The sequence below is a fragment of the Vidua macroura genome, chromosome 10 (genome assembly GCF_024509145.1).
Source record: "Vidua macroura isolate BioBank_ID:100142 chromosome 10, ASM2450914v1, whole genome shotgun sequence".
In the NCBI taxonomy this organism is placed as follows: domain Eukaryota; kingdom Metazoa; phylum Chordata; class Aves; order Passeriformes; family Viduidae; genus Vidua; species Vidua macroura.
In genome coordinates this window covers 21,545,598-21,565,068 of record NC_071580.1, presented here as the reverse complement: position 1 = coordinate 21,565,068, position 19,471 = coordinate 21,545,598, and the positions used below count along the sequence as shown (strand labels likewise).

Here is a 19,471-nt window from a genome sequence, read left to right as displayed (position 1 = left end):
GAACCATCCGGCTGCAGGATGTGGGGAAAGTGTGAAGAGCAGCAGCACTGCTGCCCCAGCATGGAGCCGTGGGGTCAGCCCTGAAGTGGGGCTGCTTTCCAGGAACAGCGGGGTGGGGGAAACCTGGATGGGCCCTGCAGGGGTTCTGCCAGCCCATGGTACTGCTGCGGACGGGGGTCACACTGCCCTGGCTTTGGGGATGGGCTGGTGGCAGAGCAGGGAATGAAGCAGGTTGTTTTCTCTCCCGGTTCCTGCTGGGCTGCAGGAGGAAGCTGGTTTGACCCCCAGGGCATCACAAAAAGAAATCTCATCAGAAGATCTCCCAGAGCTCCCAATCCACAGGGCGGAGTGTGGTCACGGCTGAGGATGCCCAAGTGTTACAGCTCTGTCAGCTCCCGTGTCTCCAAGCACCAGGTGAGGGGTTTGAGTGTGGGCTCGTGGCAGGGTTTGGGATGAGGAGTTTGTGGTCATCAGCTGGTCTCAGCCTTTTGTGTGCCCTTGAGCAATGCCATGGGAATTTTGCCCTTCTGCGAGCTTCTGCCACTCCTGTTTGCTTCTCTCTTCTCCTTCTTGATTTTTATACATCAAACTTCCTTGAAAATGGAGGAAATGAAACCACAGGGCTTTTTTGTGAGTGACAAGGGAGAGGTCAGCCTCCTCCCAGAGAAGAAATGAAATTTAGGGGGAAGGCAAGAAAAGTATCTCCCTGGTCATTTTTGCTGGTTTCAGGAGTTTGGGGGCCATGTGGGGTGGCAGCTCATATCCCGACTCTGCAAATATCCCATGGGCACCATGGAACACATGGCATGTGGAGCATGGACCTGCTGATTTCTGCAGGGTCCTGCTGCAGGGCTGGATCCTTTCTCCATAGTTTTGAACCCTTTCCCAGCTAGGTGGATCTGGGCCAAGTTTTTCCATGGGTTTGCAGGGAACTTGGGGATGTGTGAGGACTCTGGGAAGGGTGAGACATGGAGTGGGGAGATGAAGAGCAGGGGTAGATGGGGCTGAGGAGGAAGGGGACCTCCCTGTGCATATTGCCTTGGAAATGTGGATCTTCGTTTCCTGGCAGCTGCAGGAAAAGCCATTTCTGCTGACTTTCACACAGGGACTAGCACTCAGGAGGTCCCTGCATCTGGGTGGTTTTGACTTGGGGCCCTGGGTGCTGGCTTTGCTGAAATCCCGAGCAGCCCCAGGACACCCAAAGGTCTGGGAGCAGGGGGATAGGAGCGTTCTGAATCTCATTTAGACAATGTGAGGGACAGGCACTGACATCCCAAAGTTACTGGAGACTCAACATCTGGGACATGTCCAGCCTTGGCTTGGGATGCAACAGGAAATAACAGCACCTTCTTCCCCCACAGGATGCACATCCCTTGGCTCCTGTCAAACCCCTGAGCTTGGAGGCAAGAGGGGTCTGGAGTGACACAGAGGGAATAGGTGCCATGCAGGGGTGGCATTTCTCCATCCTGCAGCAGTGATGGCATGGCTGTGCAGGGCAGAACCACCCCCGGTCACCACCTCTGTGAGCTGAAACCTCAAGCGGGGGTTCTGCTGCTGGAGCTGTGCAGAGGAGTCGCCATGCAAGGCTTGTTCCCAGTGCTGGCTTGTCCCCAGGAGCTGTGTGACGGCCTGTACCCCTCGCTGCCTGTGGGCCCCGTGGTTCCTCCTTGCCGTGTGTGAGTGCATGACCCGGGCTGGGAGTGCTGCGAGCAGTAAGCGAGAGCCGGGCCGCGCTCGCTGCCTCCATGTGACTGCAGTTTCCGTTGGCTCCTTCCGCAAAGGCTATATTGGTGCTCAGCGAGAGGGCGGGTGGCACACGGCCCCGGCGGGTGGCACACAGACCCCCTGGGTGGCACACGGACCCCGTGGACACCCCTAGCCCTGTCCCCAGGACCCCTCTGAGCACGGCTGAGGGGCTGCAGTATGGACCGTGCCAAAGCCCATGCGCTGTTCCACGCGGTGAGTAACTGCCCCCCGATACCTGTGCTGGGGGAAACACCATGGGGGCTCCCTGTGCCAGTCTGGGGACCCGTGCTGGCTGTGTGTCACTAGCACCCATGCTCGAAGAGCTGTGGCTGTGTGGGCCCATGCCAGGGTTGGTGTGAGGGGTTGGGAGCACGCTGGGAGCTCCCAGAGCTCTTGGATGTGGGCTCTGGTGTAGGGCTGCGGGCAAGGGTTTCCTGCTGGGGCTGCTGGCTCCTCTCCTGGCTGGACAGATGCCATCCCACCAGCTCCAGGGAGCACTGGGAAGATGGAGGTGCTTCTGGTGTTGGAAGAAGCCGAGAAAGATTGAGCTGGGTGAAGGAAAGTGGGAGCTTCTACAGAGGGGTTCAGGAGCCAGAATCAAAACTGGTGTTCTTTGGGTGCAGCCAGGACCAAGGTCCAGGACAGCAGGGTCCCTCTCCTGCCACTGTGCCTGGGTATGAGTTGCTGCTGGACTCCAAGGACTTGAGAGGGCAAAAGGTGCTGTGTGTCAGTTGCAGCCTGGGGAAAGGGGACTACCTCTCCATCTCCCCCAGCATAATAAATCCTGCTTTGATAAAGCACCAGCTCAACACTTTGGCTGTCCAAAGGAAGGAGACAGCCCAGGACATGCCCTGCTCCCTCTGTGCTGCGAGGCTCTGGCTACCTGGGCTGCCCAAAATAACCCTGTTTCTCCTTCATGCAGTGGCAGGTGTGAAAGTGCCGTGTGTCAAACACTCACCGAGCCCTCACTGCTCATTTGCCTGAGTTTCAGCTTTTCCCCAGATGCAAATGCCGTCAGCTCCGGTCCCACCAGGTCAGTAATGGGGCAGCTCCTGCTGGAGAGCCTCTGCTTCCCTGGAAGGGCCCCCAGCAGGGATGGACACTGGGGGGACTTGGTGGGGGTTGGTTGGTTGGTGTCCCCTGGGGGACTGTTTGGTGCCAAGAAGGGACATACAAGCCCAGCTGGGCTGACACCCTGCTCGAAGGATGCAGCTCAATGGCCTTCACGAGCAGCTGTGCAGCAGTGACGGTGCCTTCCCCTGTGCGTTGAGACTGAGCTGCCACCCCCGTCCCTGCTCTTCCCCTGCCTTCCAGGCTCAAACTGGGGGAGCCCCACGAGGGCTTCTGCTGGGGTGGGTGGGCTCAGTGCCAAAGCCTTGTGCCCCTTCTTCCATGGGCAGCTCCTGGTAGCCCAGATCACCTGGGCCTTTTGGGGTGAACAGTTTGCAGCTTCTGACCTCCTCACCTGTGCCTCCCTCTCCACAGGAGTGCCGCCACTGAGATGGAGGCCCCGCTCCCTGGTCTCTCCCTGCTTCTTCTCCTCCTGGCAGTGGGATGGGGAAGCGGGATGGATGCAGCCTGGGCACCATCTCCTGGGGGCTGTGAGCTTGTAAGTCCTCTCTTGTGAACCCTCACCCCTCTGAGTGCTTGGTCCTGCCTGGCAAAGCCCAGGCAACTCAGCATCTCCAGACCTTCTCCATCCCAGCCACTGGCTTGGAGTGGACTGGTGTGCCAAGGCTACATCCAAAGAGCCGCCTCCTCCCCCCTTACTGTGCTCCCCAGACTTCTCCCTCTTCATCTCCTGTCTCCCATGGTGGTGTGATATATTCTCATCTTCCTTCAGGTGCAGAGCATCATGGACTGCACTGGCAGATGGCTGAGTTCCATCCCAGTAAACCTTCGAGGCGATACTGAGGAGCTGTTTCTTGATGACAACACTATCCAGGTCCTGGGCAATGCCTCTCTGCTCCTGTATCACCAGCTCTGGCATCTCAGCTTGACCAGGAACCGGCTGGAGCTCATTGAGCCCGGTGCCTTCCTCAGCAGCCAAGGCCTGGAGGTGCTCTCCTTGACAGACAACCTGCTCTTCACCAACTACTCGCTGACAGCCGCTGCCCTTTCTGCTCTGCCGGCCTTGAGGATGCTGGATCTGGCTGGAAACCAGCTCAGGGAGGACATGGTATCAGTTTTAGTCTCAAACCTCTCTTCCTTGGAGTCCCTGTCTGTGGCCAGGAACATCATCATGAGGTTGGACTCATCCATCTTCACAAACCTGACAGAGCTGCTGGAGCTGAACCTGGAGAAGAACTACATCTTTGAGATTGACAATGCTTTCGAAGGGCTGCAGAGGCTGCAGAGGCTCAACATAGCTTACAACTACCTCCCGTGTCTGGTGGGGTTTGGCCTGACCCAGCTCAGGGTGCTCAATGTCAGCAACAATGTCATTGAGTGGTTTCTGACCCTGGAAATCGATGACCTCTTTGAGCTGGAGGTGCTGGACCTGTCCCACAACCGCCTCCTGTTCTTCCCTGTGCTGCCCCGGAGGAGCAAGCTGCACTCCTTGCTGCTGCAGGACAACAGGATGAGCTTCTACCAGCGTCTCCCCAACGGCACCTCCCTGGCCAACGTCACCATGCAGTTCCTGATCATTGATGGCAACTCCACCAACATCACAACGGTCAGGCTCTGGGACGAGCTCTGCCACAGCAACCTCTCCTCCCTGCGCCTCCTAGACATGAGCCAGAACGAGGTCTGGGGTCTGCCAGATGATTTCCTGGCCCAGATGCCTGCCCTGACCCACCTGAAGCTCAACCAGAACTGCCTGGAGGCATTTCACCTGTCGGAGGAGGACCCCTTGGCCATGCTGACAGAGCTGGACCTCAGCCAGAACCAGCTGGTGGAGCTGGGGGTGAAGGTGGGCGTTGGGGACATCCTGCCCAGCTTGCAGCTCTTCAACCTCAGCACCAACAGGCTGCAGGCTCTTCCTCCCGGGATTTTCACCCACACCAGGAAGATCACTACCCTGGACCTCAGCCGCAACCGGGTTCACCTCTGTCCCCAGCCAGGTGAGGCCGAGAGTCTCGCCTGCGTGGACATCAGGGGCGTGGAGACCTTGACCCATCTCTCCTTGGCCGGCTGTGGTCTGCAGGGCATGGGCGGCCGCCCCTTCCAGGGGACATCGCTGATTCATCTGGACCTCTCTGACAACCGCCAGGCGCTGTCTGGGGACCTGGGGTGGCTGCAAGACCTTGTCCTGACACTGCAGGTGCTGTCTCTGAGGAACACCAGCCTCTCTTCCACCGCCGTGGACTTCTCTGCCCTGAATAGCCTCGTGCGCTTGGACCTCTCCGGGAATTCCTTGGCTGCGTTCCCCACCTCGCTGGGCACCCTGAGGCTGCGCAGCCTGGACCTGCGGGACAACTGCCTCCCGGCGCTGCCGCTGGACGTGGTGCAGGTGCCGCTGGGGAGGAGCCTGCGGGAGATCTACCTCAGCCGAAACCCCTACAACTGCTGCACGCTGGGCTGGTGGGACGCCCTGCAGCAGGCCGAGGGGCTGCGCGTCCCCGACGGGCGGGAGGTGACCTGCAGCCACGGCTCCCGCGCGCTGAGCCCCGGCGCGCTGCCCGAGCCCGTCCTGCGCAGCTGCCGATGGCAGACGGCCGACCTGGCGCTGCTCTACCTGGTGCTGGCTCTGCCCACCGGCCTGACGCTCCTGGTGGCCTTCGTCGTCATCTTCCTCATGCTCAAGGAGAAGCTGCTGAAAATGGTGAAAACCCGGTGTGGCGTGTCCAGCCCTTACTAATGGCTGAGGAAGAGGAAGGGCTCGGGAATAGTCAATAATAGGAGGTGGTCAGGAGTACAGGTGATAACCCCTCTGAGGCGGTCAAGATGGAAACCTGATGGATACAGGACAGGAGGTGCTGGGAGAGCTGCCATTCCTGCCCTAACGGTACCCAAAGGGTGAGGGCTGTGTCTGGTGATGGAGCGCTGGGAATCCTCAAGGAACGTGTCTTCAGCAGAAACCTTCAGCTGGGGTTGGTGAGAGCTGAGTGGACACGACATCAAACATTCCTTGGCTGAAAGGACGGGTTGCCCAGAAAATCTGTGGATGCCCCATCCATGGAAGTGTTCAAGGCCAGGCTGGAGTGGGCTTGGAGCAATTTGATCTAGAGGAAGGTGTTGTAACCAGATGGGTTTTTAAAGTCCCTTCCAAGCCAGACCATTCTGGGATTCTGTGACAATTTTCTCCAGCACTGCTTTCCCCCCCACACCTTCCGGCAGTTCCTTTTATTTATTCCCACCTGTAGCCAATTCAAAATCTCTTCCAGATCTGCAACCAGCCTCCACAAAGTGCCCCAGGCTGGAGCAAACATCACCTGGGCACTGTGGAAAGCTCTGTAGCGACAGCTTTCCACACTGCTCTTGCCAGCACTGCCAAACTCACAGGCAACCCTGATCATGCAACATGTGTGTGTACTGATAAAGACAGGCGTTGTCAGCAGGGCTGAAAGACACATTTTGGGGTGTTGTTTCTTCACTAAGTCACAGTTTGGGTTAGTAAAGTCCATTAGAAACAGCCCAAGTCGCAACAATATCAATTGAAAAGCAGGAGAGTAAATTACATACCTCGGCGATATTTTATCATGGATTTGTGTTTCTCCAGTGACTGCTGGATTAAACATACAAAGGACACAAGAGAAATCCTTCCTCCTTGTTGTGCAAGCCCCGCTCCTGCGGGCGGCCGCTCCAGCAGTGCCCGGGGGTTTCCTCCACTCAGCTCTGCTCCCAGCAGCTCTGCCTCTCCCAGGGCAGCAAGCACTACCTGGGGAAGTGCTGCTCTGTTCCTCGGGGGTCACTGAGGCGAAAGGAGAAGTGATGGTGGTTTGTGCTAACTCAAAAGCCCTTCTGAGAACTGGAGTGGCTTTATTCCTGTGGCACTGTTGGGATTTTTCTAGTGAAATGTGTTTAATGGGAACAGGGCACAGGGAAGTGTGCAGCAGCGTTGGAGTGGTAATTCTGGGGGCTTATCCTTTCCTGGGTGTGGGCGGGCTCAGTCGGTGATGTGGGGCGTGCCGGGGATCAAGCCCAGTGGAGTTGTGGAGGAAGATGCCCAGGACTGGCCTGAAGCCGGGAGGATGCCGGGGATGGTGCAGGCAGGGGGAGCCGAGGCTGGCAGCAGGGCAAACCCGCCCCAGGCACGGGTGTGGGACTGGGGTCATGGGGGAGACTGGCGTGGCTGGTGGCTGTGCAAGGCTGGAAAATGGATGGGTCAGACCCTGCTAGACCAGCCAGCAGCTCCACTGGGGCTGAGTGCAGTACAGGCTCTGGAAACCCATCTGTCAGATCTGGCTCGGAAATGACCGCTTTCTGCCCCAATTTTAGACTGAAATAGCCAAAACCAAAGCAGGCCCCAACTGGGGAATCCCTCAGCCTATTTCAACCCTTCTTCTGCCCGTAAGCTGCACCCTGGGGGACAGCAGTGACCTATAAATACATCCCAGCACCGTCCCCCAGCTGCATTCCAGCATCTCCCCACCAGCAGGGTGAGCGGGTGCCCCTGCGAGCTCCCCTCTCCCTGGGGCTGGGGCTGGGCTTGGAGGGGGACGCGTGTCCTTCCCCACCTCCACAGCCAATGCTGCTGCTCCATCCGGCGTGGGGTGCGGGGTGCAGCTGTGGGAGAACACACAGGGAGGAACCCAGGCACCTGGCACTGTCCAGGGCATGGATAAAAAGGAGGGATTCTTAATTGTATGGAGCTGATGGGGATACTCAGCATTCCCTGATCACGGCGCCTGGAAAGCCATGGCTCACCTGGAGCTGTGATGTGAATGGGATGTTGGGCAGCAAGAGGAGATTCCACTTTCTGAGGTGTCCTTACAAAGCTGCTCTCACTGTCTTTGCAAGGCCATGGTGATCAGGGAAGGTCCTTGGTGACTGGAGAACCCAAGGGTCTCACCCAGCTTCAGTAATGGCCAAAAGGCCATCCTAGAGAGCAACAGGGCAGTCACCTTTATCGGAGCAGTGCGACCCCCCTGCGCGGGGAATAACGCGCTCTGACTCCATGCTGCAGAAGGCTGAATAAATTGCTTTTATTAAGCTAAATTATATTACATTAATACTATACTATACTAGAACTATATCATACTAAAAAGATACTAAAGAAAACCTGTGACTGTCTCCAGACAGTCACTACACAGCTTTGACCCAACTGGCCAATCAATCCAAACAACCATCACCAGTGTCCAATTAACAAATCACTCTTGGGTAAGTGATCTCCATAACGCATTCCAGTGTGCCAAACAACAGGAGCAGTGAATAGAGATAAGAATTATTTTCTTCTTTCTCTGAGCTTTCTCACTGCATCTCACAACTTCCCAGGAAAAATCCTGGGAAAGATTGTCTGTCTCTGTTCAGAGAATGTGAATACCACACATCTTCTTGTTGGGAAAACCGTGGAATGACTGTTCTTTGTTTGGAGACAGTTCTAGAAAAAGAGGGTGGCTGGAAGAAGTCAGCATGGACTGCTGAGGCTAGGTTATGCCTGGCCAACCTGCTTTCCTCTCAGGATGAAATGGATGGATCTGTAGGCAAAGGGAGAGAGGTGGATTCCGTGTGCCTCAGCAAGGCTTTGGACAGTCGCACAACGTTCTCCATGCAAATGCAGTTGTCACAGTCTGGATTGGTGGGCAGCCAGGCAGGTCAGGATCAGTGGGAGTGAAGTGCAGAGGGCTGTGGCTGGTAGGATGTGCTCTATCAGGAGGCTGCTGAGGGGACTGTTTTGGGATCTGTCCCATTTCATGTCTATATGCATGATCTAAAGCTGGCTGTGAAGTGCTTTCCTGTCAAGCTCCCAGAGGATCCCAAACTGGGAAGACCACTATGGCTCCCTGCTGAAGGTCTGGGGTGGGCTGGAGGAACGGGCCAGCAGGAACCTCACAATCCAGGCGCTCGTTTGGCCTCACGTAGCCCTCATTGGAGAGGAGGCCATGCCTGAGGCTGGGCACAGGCCATGTCCTGGTCAGGATGAGGCTGGAAGTGGAGGAGAGGCTCCCAGGGACCCTCTCCCTCCCAACTGGGAGATCCTTCTGTGTTGTTATGTTGCAATTGTTGAGGCAAGGCTGTGCCAGACCCCTGCACACCCTTTCCGGTCCTGGGAGAGCTGAGTCAGCCTTTACATTATTTTAATTATGGCAAGTGAGGCCTCAGCTTTCATTTCTCTCCTGACTAAAGACCCCCTTGGCCAAGTGTGAGCTCCCTCATCCTCTCCAGTGACAGCAAAGCACTGTGGTTTAACTGACACTTGCTCCATGTCTTTCACAGCAGTGACTCATTTTAGGGTGTAGGAGGAGAGCTCTTCCAGCTGCTCCTCCAGCCACTCCTCTTAGTTATGTCAGGCAGCAGTTTGTTGAGGCCCCTCAATTTGGGATGAAGGCTCATCTCGCCCACAGCCCTCACAGCTGCCTGGGTTCAGAAAACCAAAACCCAGGAAGCTTTTGGAGTTGTAAAATTTCCCAAAGAATCCTAATCTTAGTCCTCCAGATCTTACATGAGAGCAGGACTGATCTAGTAGAGACCAGCCAAGGTAGTCAGCTGGATGAAAACCTTCAGTGGGACGAGTTCGTCTTACTCTAGAATCACCCCCAGCCTTTGACCTTCTACCACTCTGTTTTTTCAGATACTTTAAGCACATTCTCCCAGAACTGAGCACTTATGAGGAAGCATCACCCAGGAGTGTAAGGATCCAATCATCCCATTGAAGCAGTTTGAAATCAGTGTGTTTTCAAAAGTACTTTCAAGACGAATTAATTTTCAAGACATTCCTTCTCTTACATGTAAGGACTTATTTTTGTGTAAGCTAAAACTGAAGATTTAAGCATTGCTAGGGAAATGTGAGAGTAATATTCTCAATGCAGAGTTGATTTATCCAGAATGACTGATACATCTTTAACTTCCCAGCAGGCAACAATAGTCACCCTATTTGTACAGTACAGCTTTAACAGTGTCCTCAGGACATGAATATTTAACTTTCAGCCAAAACTGACTGAAAGGTAAAAAATTGAAAGATTAAATAATTTAAAATTATTTCATGTAGGAAAAGACTAAAACCAGCCAACAATTTCAGCTATGCAGTTTCCATTTAATCAAGTCTGGCTTCTTAAACAAAGCTCACTTAAGCCTGGGATTGCTGTGGCACCTCAAGCTCTCCTGAGCCAACATGTGATGACATTGTTCTCTCTGCTGGGACACTGAGATTTGTCTCTGAACTGCCCATCTTTGTCTGGAATCAGATTTCTTCATCCGACTCCATGTCCCAAGCACAGGACTCCAGCTGCTCATCCTGTGGGAACTCCACCTCAACGTTGTAAACGAAGTCAGGGTCATCCTTCTTCTTCCTGTTCTTTTCAAAGAGCTCATCCATGATGCTCTTCCTTTTGGCCAGTTCCTTGTCATCCAGTTTGTTCATATCCTCCTCTGGGTCAATGGTCTCTTCCTGCTGAAACTTTTCCAAGCTCTCAGCCAGGCTCTGTCCTTCCAAATGACCTCTCAGCAAGCTGTAGAGCTTCTGGAGCTGGCGCAGCGAGACCCCTTCCAGGTAGGCCTTGTGCCGAGGGTTGTTCTTCAGCTCCTCGGCAGCCCTGCTGCAGTCTGGGGAGAGCCAGCACAGGCACCTGCAGCTCCAACAAACCTCCTCCCACTGACACATCCTCTCCCAAACCCTCTCCAGGGGTCTCTCCAAACCCTCCAGGCTCAGCTTGAGATGTAGCCTTGGGCTCCTCGGAGAGACAACATTACCCCAGCACAGCCCCTCCCTGCACGCTGCTAGGAGGGCACTCAGGTGCTGCTACCAATGGGTTCCTCTGCATGCAGCTGGAGGAAAAGACTGAATGAATGCAGGCAGGAATGTATCCCCTCACCTGAGAACTTGGAGAAATTCCTGATGGGCATGATGCGCTGGCGAGTCTTGTCCTGGCTGCTGTCTCTGTAGATGAGGATGATGGATGGGGGCTGGAAGCAGATCCCGCATTTCTGCGCGCTGAAAGTCATCGCGGCTCCATCCGAGCGCGCAGCAGCGCTCCCTGGGAACAGGGGAAAGGAAAGCACGTGGGAGAGTCTCTCAGGGCTGCTCTTTCTGTCAGGAGTTCAGCAAAATCGCAGAACCCCAGAGTGGTTTGGGTCAGAATGGGCCGTAAAGCTCAGGGAAATTAATTATGAAATTAAATTCAAATCTGTTGCACATCCTGTTTCCCAGCTCAGTGGACATCACTGAGTGCAGGTGTTACTTTTATTTTGAATAAAATAAATTGGTTAGAAACGAATATTTTTGTTGGTTTAAAACCAATAAAAATTGGTTTTAAATGAGTGAAAATATGTCAAACATAAAGGTGATTTCCAGACTGCAGTAAGGCAAAGTAACATATTTTACCCCAAAAAAACAATGTGTTTCTCCACATCAAGAAAAATCACATTAATGTTGAAAAGCTACTTTGAGGCAGAATTGGAAACACTTCCTCCTTTGTAAAAAATCACACAGGAAAGAGTTCAAACATGCAGTAATGTCCTTAAAAATGAAAAATTTCCAGTGCCAGGTTGGTCGGGATTTGGAGGAACGTGGTGTAGTGGAAGGTGTCCCTGCCCATGGCAGAGGGTGGAAGGAGAGAAGCTTTAATGTCCCTCCAACCCAAACCATTCCGGGATTCTGCGAAGACGAGAAACACAAACGAGAGCAGCTCTTCGGATGTGCGGCAAAGAGCGTTTGGATCTCCCGGTAACCCGGGCTGAGCCCTTCCCTGCCGGCGTCACCGGCGGCTTGCAGAGCGCGGCGGCAGCACGGCCGGGCGCGGCTCGGGGCCGGGCCAGCGCCCGCCGCCGCTCACAGCCGCTTTTCTGCCGCACCAGCGGCCCGGGGGGCCCGAACCCTGAGCTCCAAGGGCAGCGGGGCACGGCCGGGTTGGTCCCTCCTGCCTCTCCCAGGATGGGCCGGGCTGGGAGGGACCACAGCGGTCACCTGGGGCCACCTCCCTGCTCCAGCAGAACCATCCCAGAGCCCGTGGCACAGCCCGTGTCCAGACAGCTCTGGGATATCTCCAGTGAGGGAGGCTCCACACCCTCTCTGGGGTCTGTCCAGGGCTCTGTCACTGCCCAGGAAAGTTCTTCCTCATGTGCAGGTGGAACTTCTGGGCTCAGTCCCTGCCCGTGGCTCTGGTGCCATTGCTGGGCCCCCAGAGCAGAGCCCGGGCCCTGCTCTGCCCCTCCTGCAGCCAGGGACAGCCAGGGACAGCCAGAGACAGCCAGGGACAGCCAGAGACAGCCAGAGACAGCCAGAGACAGCCAGAGACAGCCAGGGACAGCCAGGGACAGACAGAGACAGGCAGGGACAGCCAGGGACAGCCAGAGATTCCCAGGGACAGCCAGGGACAGCCAGGGACAGCCAGAGACAGCCAGAGACACCCAGGGACAGCCAGAGACAGCCAGGGACAGCCAGAGACAGCCAGAGACTCCCAGGGACAGCCAGAGACAGCCAGGGACAGCCAGGGACAGCCAGAGACAGGCAGGGACAGCCAGGGACAGCCAGAGACAGCCAGGGACAGCCAGAGACAGCCAGAGACTCCCAGGGACAGCCAGAGACACACAGGGACAGCCAGGGCTGAGGCCCCTCTCAGCTGGGGCCCCTCTCCAGGCTGAGCAGCCCCAGCTCCCTCAGCCTTTCCTGGGCACGGAGATGCTCCAGGCCCTTCAGCATCTCCGCAGCCTCCGCTGGCCCCGCTCCAGGGACTCCCTGTCTCCGTTACACTCCCGCTACGTCCCCTCACCTCGGGCGGCGCAGGCAGCCACTGCTTCCTGCTGCTCCTGCTGCTCCCGCTCCTCCCCCGGGCCGGTCCCGCCTCTCCGGGCGGTTGCCATGGCTCCGCCGCCGCCGCCGAGCCCCAGCGGTGAAGGCCCCCTCCGCCGAAGGCCCCTTTCGGGTTGCCCTCACTAACGCCTGCGCGGCACGGCGCCGCGGAGCAAGGGGTGGGCTGGCCCCGCGCGGTCAGGCGGCGCTGGGGCAGCCCGCGCGGGCCGTGCGGAGCGGGCCGCCATGGCGGGCGGGCGGCGGGAGCCGGTGCGGGCCGGGGCCGCGCTGGGCGCGCTGCTCTGCGCCCTCCGTGAGTGCCCGCGGGGAACCGCGCCGGGAAAGGAGGGCGCGGCGGGCCCCTCTGCTCTGGAGCCAGGCTGGGAGAGCTGGGGGTGTTCACCTGGAGAAGGGAAGGATTCAGGGAGAGCTCAGAGCCCCTCCCAGTGCCTAAAGGGGCTCCAGGAGAGCTGGAGAGGGACTGGGGACATGGAGTGACAGGACAGGGGGGAATGGCTTCCCACTGCCAGAGAGCAGGGTTAGATGGGACACTGGGACGGAATTCTTCCCCGTGAGGGTCTGGAGACTCTGGCCCAGAGAAGCTGTGGCTGGAAGTGTTCAAGGACAGACCTGGAGTACCCTGGTCTTGGGGAAGGTGTCCCTGCTCAGAGCTGAGGGTTGGAACAAGATGGGCTTTAAGATCTCTTCCAACCCACACCAAGAAATCTGTTCTGCTTTGATCACAGTCAGTTGCTTTTTCCCTTCTTCTGGGAGAGGGTTTGCAGATGAGGCGTTCGTGAGTTATAAAACTTTTCCAGCCGCTGTGGTCGCTGTGCTGTTACACTGTTGTCTCTGTGTCACCTTAGATGTGCAGGCAGCCTGTCGGGACACCACTGTCACACAGGAGCTCCTGAAAGAGGGGTTTCACAGGTGAGTCCTCACCCTGCCCTCCATCAGCATAACGTGCCATGGGATTTTCTGTTGGAAGAAGCCTCTCTTCTTTTCATGTGCAGTTGTATCAACTCCCTGGGTCATGATCCCTGGGCACATATCAGGAATGTATTAACAGGATCAAGGGATTAACAAGCTGTAGTGGAGGGAAAATAGGAGACCCCTTTCTAAAACTTTTGTGGAGGCCAGTGGTGGTTCTGAGACGTTAACAAAGAAGTGAAACTTCATTTTGGCCATGGATGTGGGGTTGAGGTTAAGAAGGCTGGACAGGGAAGTGTGATCAGAATTAGTTGCACTTGGTGTGAGAGCTCATCTCATCTGAGAAATATCTCTTGGGGGTCTTGTGCCACACTTTTGAGGTGTGAGTGTAAATTTTTTGCTCCTGTTGCTGTTTGAAGGGACCTGCTGGTGAAGGTGGAGCTGGGGGAGGATGCAGGAGGATGTGCAGTGGCAGCTCAAATGCGTCTGCCGCCGGGAATCTACGTGGATCCCTACGAGCTGGCAACGCTGCAGCAGCACAATCTGACAAAGGTAATGGCCCCAGCACCAGGAGGCTGGCAGTGAGTCAGGTAAGGACTCAGGGACTTGTAATGTCTGGTCATTGTGTGGCTCGTTGAAACAAGGTGATTAATTCCTGGAAGGAGGTGCCAAGCCATATAATCTTCCTGGTGTCTCCTTGCAGCTCAGCTCGCTTGGCATCCCCTGGTGCTGCTGATACTCTCTCACACAGGTGATGTACCAGGGAGCTGCTGCTCCTCTCTTAGTCTCAGGTGATCAGCTGTGGTAAAAGGGCCTCAGGTTCAGAAGGTGGAAGGGAAACCCCCAAAGAGGTACTGGTGAGCTCTAAGTCACGTGCTGTGTGTTTGGACTGAGCAGCTTTGTTTTCATCCCAGCTTTCTGTGCTGCTGTCCAGTCTTTGCTTCACACCAGAGAGATGTGCAAAGGCTGTGGCTTTTATCTGCTTAGGTGCTTAATTGGTCTAAAACATGGGTGCAAAGGCTGTGGGCAGCTCCTGCCCTTGGCATGCCTGAGGTGTAGGTCTGGCCTTGCTGACACCTTACAGGTTTGGCTGTAGGCACAGTGACACTGTGAGCTTTTCACACATAGGAGTCACTCCTTGAAGACAGTCTTGAAAAGGTATTTTGGAACAGCTTAAGGCTGGAATTCCCAACTTGATCATCCTGACCACAGAATCCATCTCAGTGTTAGAATGAGGGAGGGAAATGGTTTTTGATTTCCATCACAACCACTCCTGTGTCTCTCCCTGCTTGCAGGCAGTGTTGTTTCCTGATGTCATTGATGTGGAGGCTCCCGAGTACTTGGCCAGGGCTCTTGTCCTGCTGCTGTTCCTGGAGCCGGACGCGCGCTGCTCCCGCTGCTTCCGCGCCGCCGTGCCCGTGCACGCGCGGTACCACCGGCCGGCCCGGGGGACACACGAGGCCTCGGTGGTTCTGGAGAGCCCGGAGGTGCTGCTGTGCTGCTGCCACAGTGAGATTCTCATTGATGCTCTTGGGCAATCCCGAATCTGGTTGTGTCTGAGATGGAGCTCTTGGTAGTTGCATGAACATAAGCAGAAGGCGTGGCCCTCATAAAGACCTTGTTGTCTTCCTGGCTGAGTGCTGGCCAAAGAATCACACAGAATCACAGAATAATGAGGTTGGAAGAGACCTTTAAGATCATCAAGTCCAACCTATGCCCTAACACCTCAACTAGACTATAGCACCAAGTGCCATGTCCAGTCTTTTTTTAAACACATCCAGAGATGGTGATTCCACCACCTCCCTGGGAGGACAATTCCAGTAGTTTATTATTCTTTCAGTGAAAATTTTTTTCCTAATATCCAACCTGTACCTTCCCTGACGGAGCTTGAGGCTGTGTCCCCTTGTTCTGTCAGTGCTGCCTGGTGAAAGACACTGACCCCACCTGTCTGCAGCCTCCCTTCAGGGAGTTGTAGAGAGCAATGAGCTCACCTCTGAGCCTCTTCTTCTCCAGACTAAACAACCCCAGCTCCTTCAAACATTCCTCATAGGGCTTGTGTTCCAAGCCCCTCTCCAGCCTCGTTGCCTTCCTCTGGATGCGCTCAAGCATCTCAGTGTCCTTCCTAAACTGAGGGGCCCAGAACTGGACACAGCACTCAAGATGTGGTCTCACCAGCGCCGAGTACAGGGGAAGAATGAAAGGCAGGGGGATGTCAGAGAGTGCTCTGTGTCAGAGACTGCCCTGTGTTGTGCTGCTGCCATTGTACCCCTGTGCTGCTTGGGCTCTTCCAGCTGGAAGACGTGGCAGTTGTCATGATCCGTGTTTGTCAGGATCCCAGCAGGGCCTGGTTTGCCAAAGGCCCCCTGCTCTGACCACTTTTCCCTTGGCAGCTGGAGCTGTGCAGGGTGTGTTCAGTAGCCACTGTCACCTATTCAGAGTAATCAAAGTATTCAGATGGCTTCTAACACTGTTGCTGCATTCCCTTTATATAAAGGGGGAATGTAGGAAACTGCCTGAAGCTTGGAATGGTTGGAGTCTCAAACTCTGGTGAAACAAGAACCTGGTATCCACTACAATTAATATCTCAAGTTATGTGAACAATGAAATCCTATATTTTTGTTACAAATTTTGTGTCCCTTCACAAAATCATTCCTGCCAAGTCAAGCACACTAATGATTTTCAACTCCTTTTTCTTTACTTGTGCATAATTTCAGCAATGATTTTCTGGGATAAGCATAGGGACAGGCAGGACTACCTGGTCACTTAAAAAAGGGGTGTTAAATCTTCCTGGTACATTTACTAGTTATGAACAGGAAAACATTTATTATTAATGATTAATGGGGAAGGTTTTGAAGTATTGGAAGGGAGATCTTTTGTGTGCTGACAGGAGGCCAAGAAGAGAAATGGCCTTACTTATTTTGGGGACTTAGTTATTCTGGGGAAAAATTCTAACTACATGGCTAAAGTTGAGGGGTCTGCAGGCTAACCAGGAATTCTTTGCCCTGATAAGGGCAGAAGGGTCAAGATACCACACAGGTGAGATTCCTTCTTGGGTACCTGCTGTATCAGGAAGGGAAGAGTTGCAAAGTCCACAGCAAAGACTGCCCGGCGTCACTTTGGCCATGCAGAGGTGTTTCACCACTTGGCTCCCAGGGAATAAATTCTGTTGAGCTGTTGTAGGGGAAAAGATCCCTTATTTGGAAAAAAAAAACTTGCAGGCTGATTGCTTATCCTGCCTGGCTCCTGGTGATGCAGGAATGCCTTCCCTAGGTCACCTGTCTGCAGAGTGCTGGGAACCTGCTGAAGTGGACACTCCCTGCTCATCTGACACCAGCAGTCCCTGTCAGTGGCACACCACAAAACACAGACCCGTGAGTTTTCCCTCTGGTTCTTTTTAACAACTGCTACCTTTTTTCTGTGATTAACACCTTTCAGGATTAATTTTTAGGATTATTTCCTAACAGTAATTAATAATTAACAAACTAGCTGGGTGGTTCCCCCTTTGTCAGGCTCCTTTTTTCCTTTCTGACTGGCTTTTAGTGGGGATCATCCTGCCCTTCTGCTGTGTTTACAGGGATTGTGCTCTTCTGGCCTTTAGCATGGCTGCTCTTCTGACTCTTTTTTCTTTTTTTTCCTTACTAGTTTACTTGGAATCCTAGGATATAATTGGCACTGGCCAAATTAAGAAAAGTCTTTACAATGTTGGTGCTTCAGAGGAATAGCAAGGTGGAAGATGATAATCTAGCTAAAGTAATGGTAAAACTGTAAGATTTAAGGAGTAGCATCCTAAAAAAGGCCACTTCTGTTTGCTTGGTTGTTACCTGGTTGGGTAAGTGCTTAGGAAAAGGTGAAATTTCTTATTGTGCTCAAAACCAAGGAAAATTGGATCTTTAGTGTGGCCAACAATTGTGTTTGATGTTCCAAAGTGCCACGGTAGTGTAGAGATGCAGAAATTAGACTAATTTCTCTAATAAAATAGTCTGTTGTTGTTGTAACACGTGTCCTTCCTATATTTAAGATACATGCAGACCACTGGTACGTCTGTAGCTGTCGTCCATAAACATTTTGCAGCTCCCTGTATCAATGAAAAAAACAAATGGTTGTTCACTTAGTGATCTGAGCTCACCTTGGGAGCTGCTCTCCATGCAGCATTCCAGACATACCCTCAGTGGCTGGAGTAGGAGCAGAGATCCAGGGATTACAGATGGCAGCAGATCCATTTCCTGAGCTGTGCAGTGCAGCAGTGGCTGTGAATTAAAAGGAGATGTCCCATCCTGGTTCTGATATTGAATCTCAGAAGAAGCTTTAGCCAAGGGCTAATTAAATCAGGGTCTGGTTCCTCATGCTCTTGGTTGCAGTCAAAAAGAAACAGCTCAAATGAGTGTTATAGATTTATTTTTCTTTGTAGGCATATGAGGAATCGATGCTGAGGGTTCCTGTGGGGCTCAGGGAGCACAGTTCCCTGGTGTGTGCCCTGACCCTGCTCACCACAGGGCTCTGCTCTGGCCTCATCCTCGCTGCTGCCTGCAAGTACGGACACTTCTCGCAGTGACCTGAGGAAGTGTGGAATGTCTGACCTCCATCCAGCACGACCAGCTGCAGATTACACTGGGCTCCTGAATGGATCCTGCTCTGCTGTTATTTGTATCTTAGGGGGTGCAAGGGTCCCATAAGGATTATAGTTCCTTTGGCTCATAATGCTTACAAATGCCTTCCACAGCCCAGAAGACATTTTGGGTGTGTTGTCAATGTCCAAAGCAGATGGGAGAGTAGGAAAACGCCTCAAAAAGCTGAAAACACTGCTGTGGGCAATGAGGCAGCAATCAGGAGTGGGTTTGGGGCTCCTATTCCCTCCTGGCCCAGAGCCTGCTTTCAATACAGTGCTGCTTCTTGCAGAGGTGTTTGTATTTCTTGACTCAGGGATTGGTTATTAAGGGTATGAAATACATTATTGAATCATTAAAATTTCTGAATTTTAAGCTTGTTGTGCAGATGGGTTATGTATGAATTTGTGAAGAGACATTCTGTGCCCACCTGGGACATGTTAATAATCTCTCCCATCCTAATGACTCTGAGGGATTGGCTGCTCTTGGCCTAATTAGAGTCACAGAGTCATTAAGGTTGCAAAAGTCCTCTAAGATCATTGAGTCCAACCATTCCCCCAGTGCTGCCAAAGCCACATGTCCCCAAGTGCCACATCCACAGGTCTGTGAAATCCCTCCAGGGATGGGGACTCCACCACTGCCCTGGGCAGCTGTGCCAGGGCTGGACAGCCCTTCCCAAGAGGAACCTTTCCCAATATCCAACTTGAACCTCCCCTGGCACAGCTTGTGGCTGTTGCCTCTTGTCCTGTCCCTTGTTCCCTGGGAGAAGAGCCCAACCCTCCCCTGGCTCCACGTCCTGTCAGGAGTTATGGAGAGAGTGAAGGTTCCCCTGAATCTCCTTTTCTCCAGGCTGAACAACTGATCAGAATTGAAAGAGTTTAGAAAATTTGTAGAAATTTCATGAGTGGAAAGAAACCCTTGGAAGATGAAAGTGAGGGACAGGATAGTGACTAGAAGCAAATGTTTAGAAGATGTACATTCAGTCTCCAGGACAGCTGATAAATAGAAGGAAATGGAGAGGAAATTACCGAATGGAAAAGCCGAGAGGCTCTGGAGCAGCAGAGCTCGGGTGCTGCCTGCAGTTGTCAGCAGGTGGCACTGGGAGCCCACGGTAACCCCCGCGTGGAGAAAATGCATTTTATCCCCGATAAACCTCGCGTAAATTAGTCAAGCACGTCATCTGGGTGAGTGTGTGTGTGAGGGGTGAATGAAAATTCCTTTCAAGGGCTCGGTGTGCAGCCTTTCATCCATGTCCCTTGGGCATCTTTCTCCCGCTGGAATTCAACAGTGAATTCCTTGTGACCGTTTCCATGGCAGGTTGGAAACAATCAGAGAGATTTGGGCTGTTCAGCCCTGTCAG

General features: G+C 53.9%; 3 protein-coding genes across 3 annotated transcripts; 2 read left to right on the top strand and 1 right to left on the bottom strand.

Moving 5' to 3' along the window:
* The first annotated feature begins 1,828 nt into the window (after positions 1–1,828).
* Positions 1,829–6,262, top strand: NRROS (negative regulator of reactive oxygen species). The gene is made up of 4 exons (XM_053986925.1): positions 1,829–1,959; positions 2,669–2,779; positions 3,232–3,355; positions 3,590–6,262. The coding sequence occupies exons 1-4, from the start codon at positions 1,943–1,945 to the stop codon at positions 5,546–5,548; spliced, it is 2,211 nt and encodes a 736-aa protein (XP_053842900.1). The 5' UTR covers positions 1,829–1,942; the 3' UTR covers positions 5,549–6,262.
* Positions 6,263–9,862: 3,600 nt separating this feature from the next.
* On the bottom strand, positions 9,863–12,665 carry CEP19 (centrosomal protein 19). The gene is made up of 3 exons (XM_053986956.1): positions 12,558–12,665; positions 10,662–10,823; positions 9,863–10,392 (listed from the first exon to the last, which is right to left on the bottom strand). Exons 1-3 carry the CDS (start codon positions 12,646–12,648, stop codon positions 10,031–10,033), a joined length of 615 nt encoding a protein of 204 aa, XP_053842931.1. The 5' UTR covers positions 12,649–12,665; the 3' UTR covers positions 9,863–10,030.
* A 141-nt stretch (positions 12,666–12,806) lies between these two features.
* PIGX (phosphatidylinositol glycan anchor biosynthesis class X) lies at positions 12,807–18,486 on the top strand. The gene is made up of 6 exons (XM_053986954.1): positions 12,807–12,890; positions 13,444–13,507; positions 13,927–14,059; positions 14,803–15,016; positions 16,778–16,878; positions 17,916–18,486. Exons 1-6 carry the CDS (start codon positions 12,824–12,826, stop codon positions 18,057–18,059), a joined length of 723 nt encoding a protein of 240 aa, XP_053842929.1. The 5' UTR covers positions 12,807–12,823; the 3' UTR covers positions 18,060–18,486.
* The last annotated feature ends 985 nt before the right edge of the window (positions 18,487–19,471 follow it).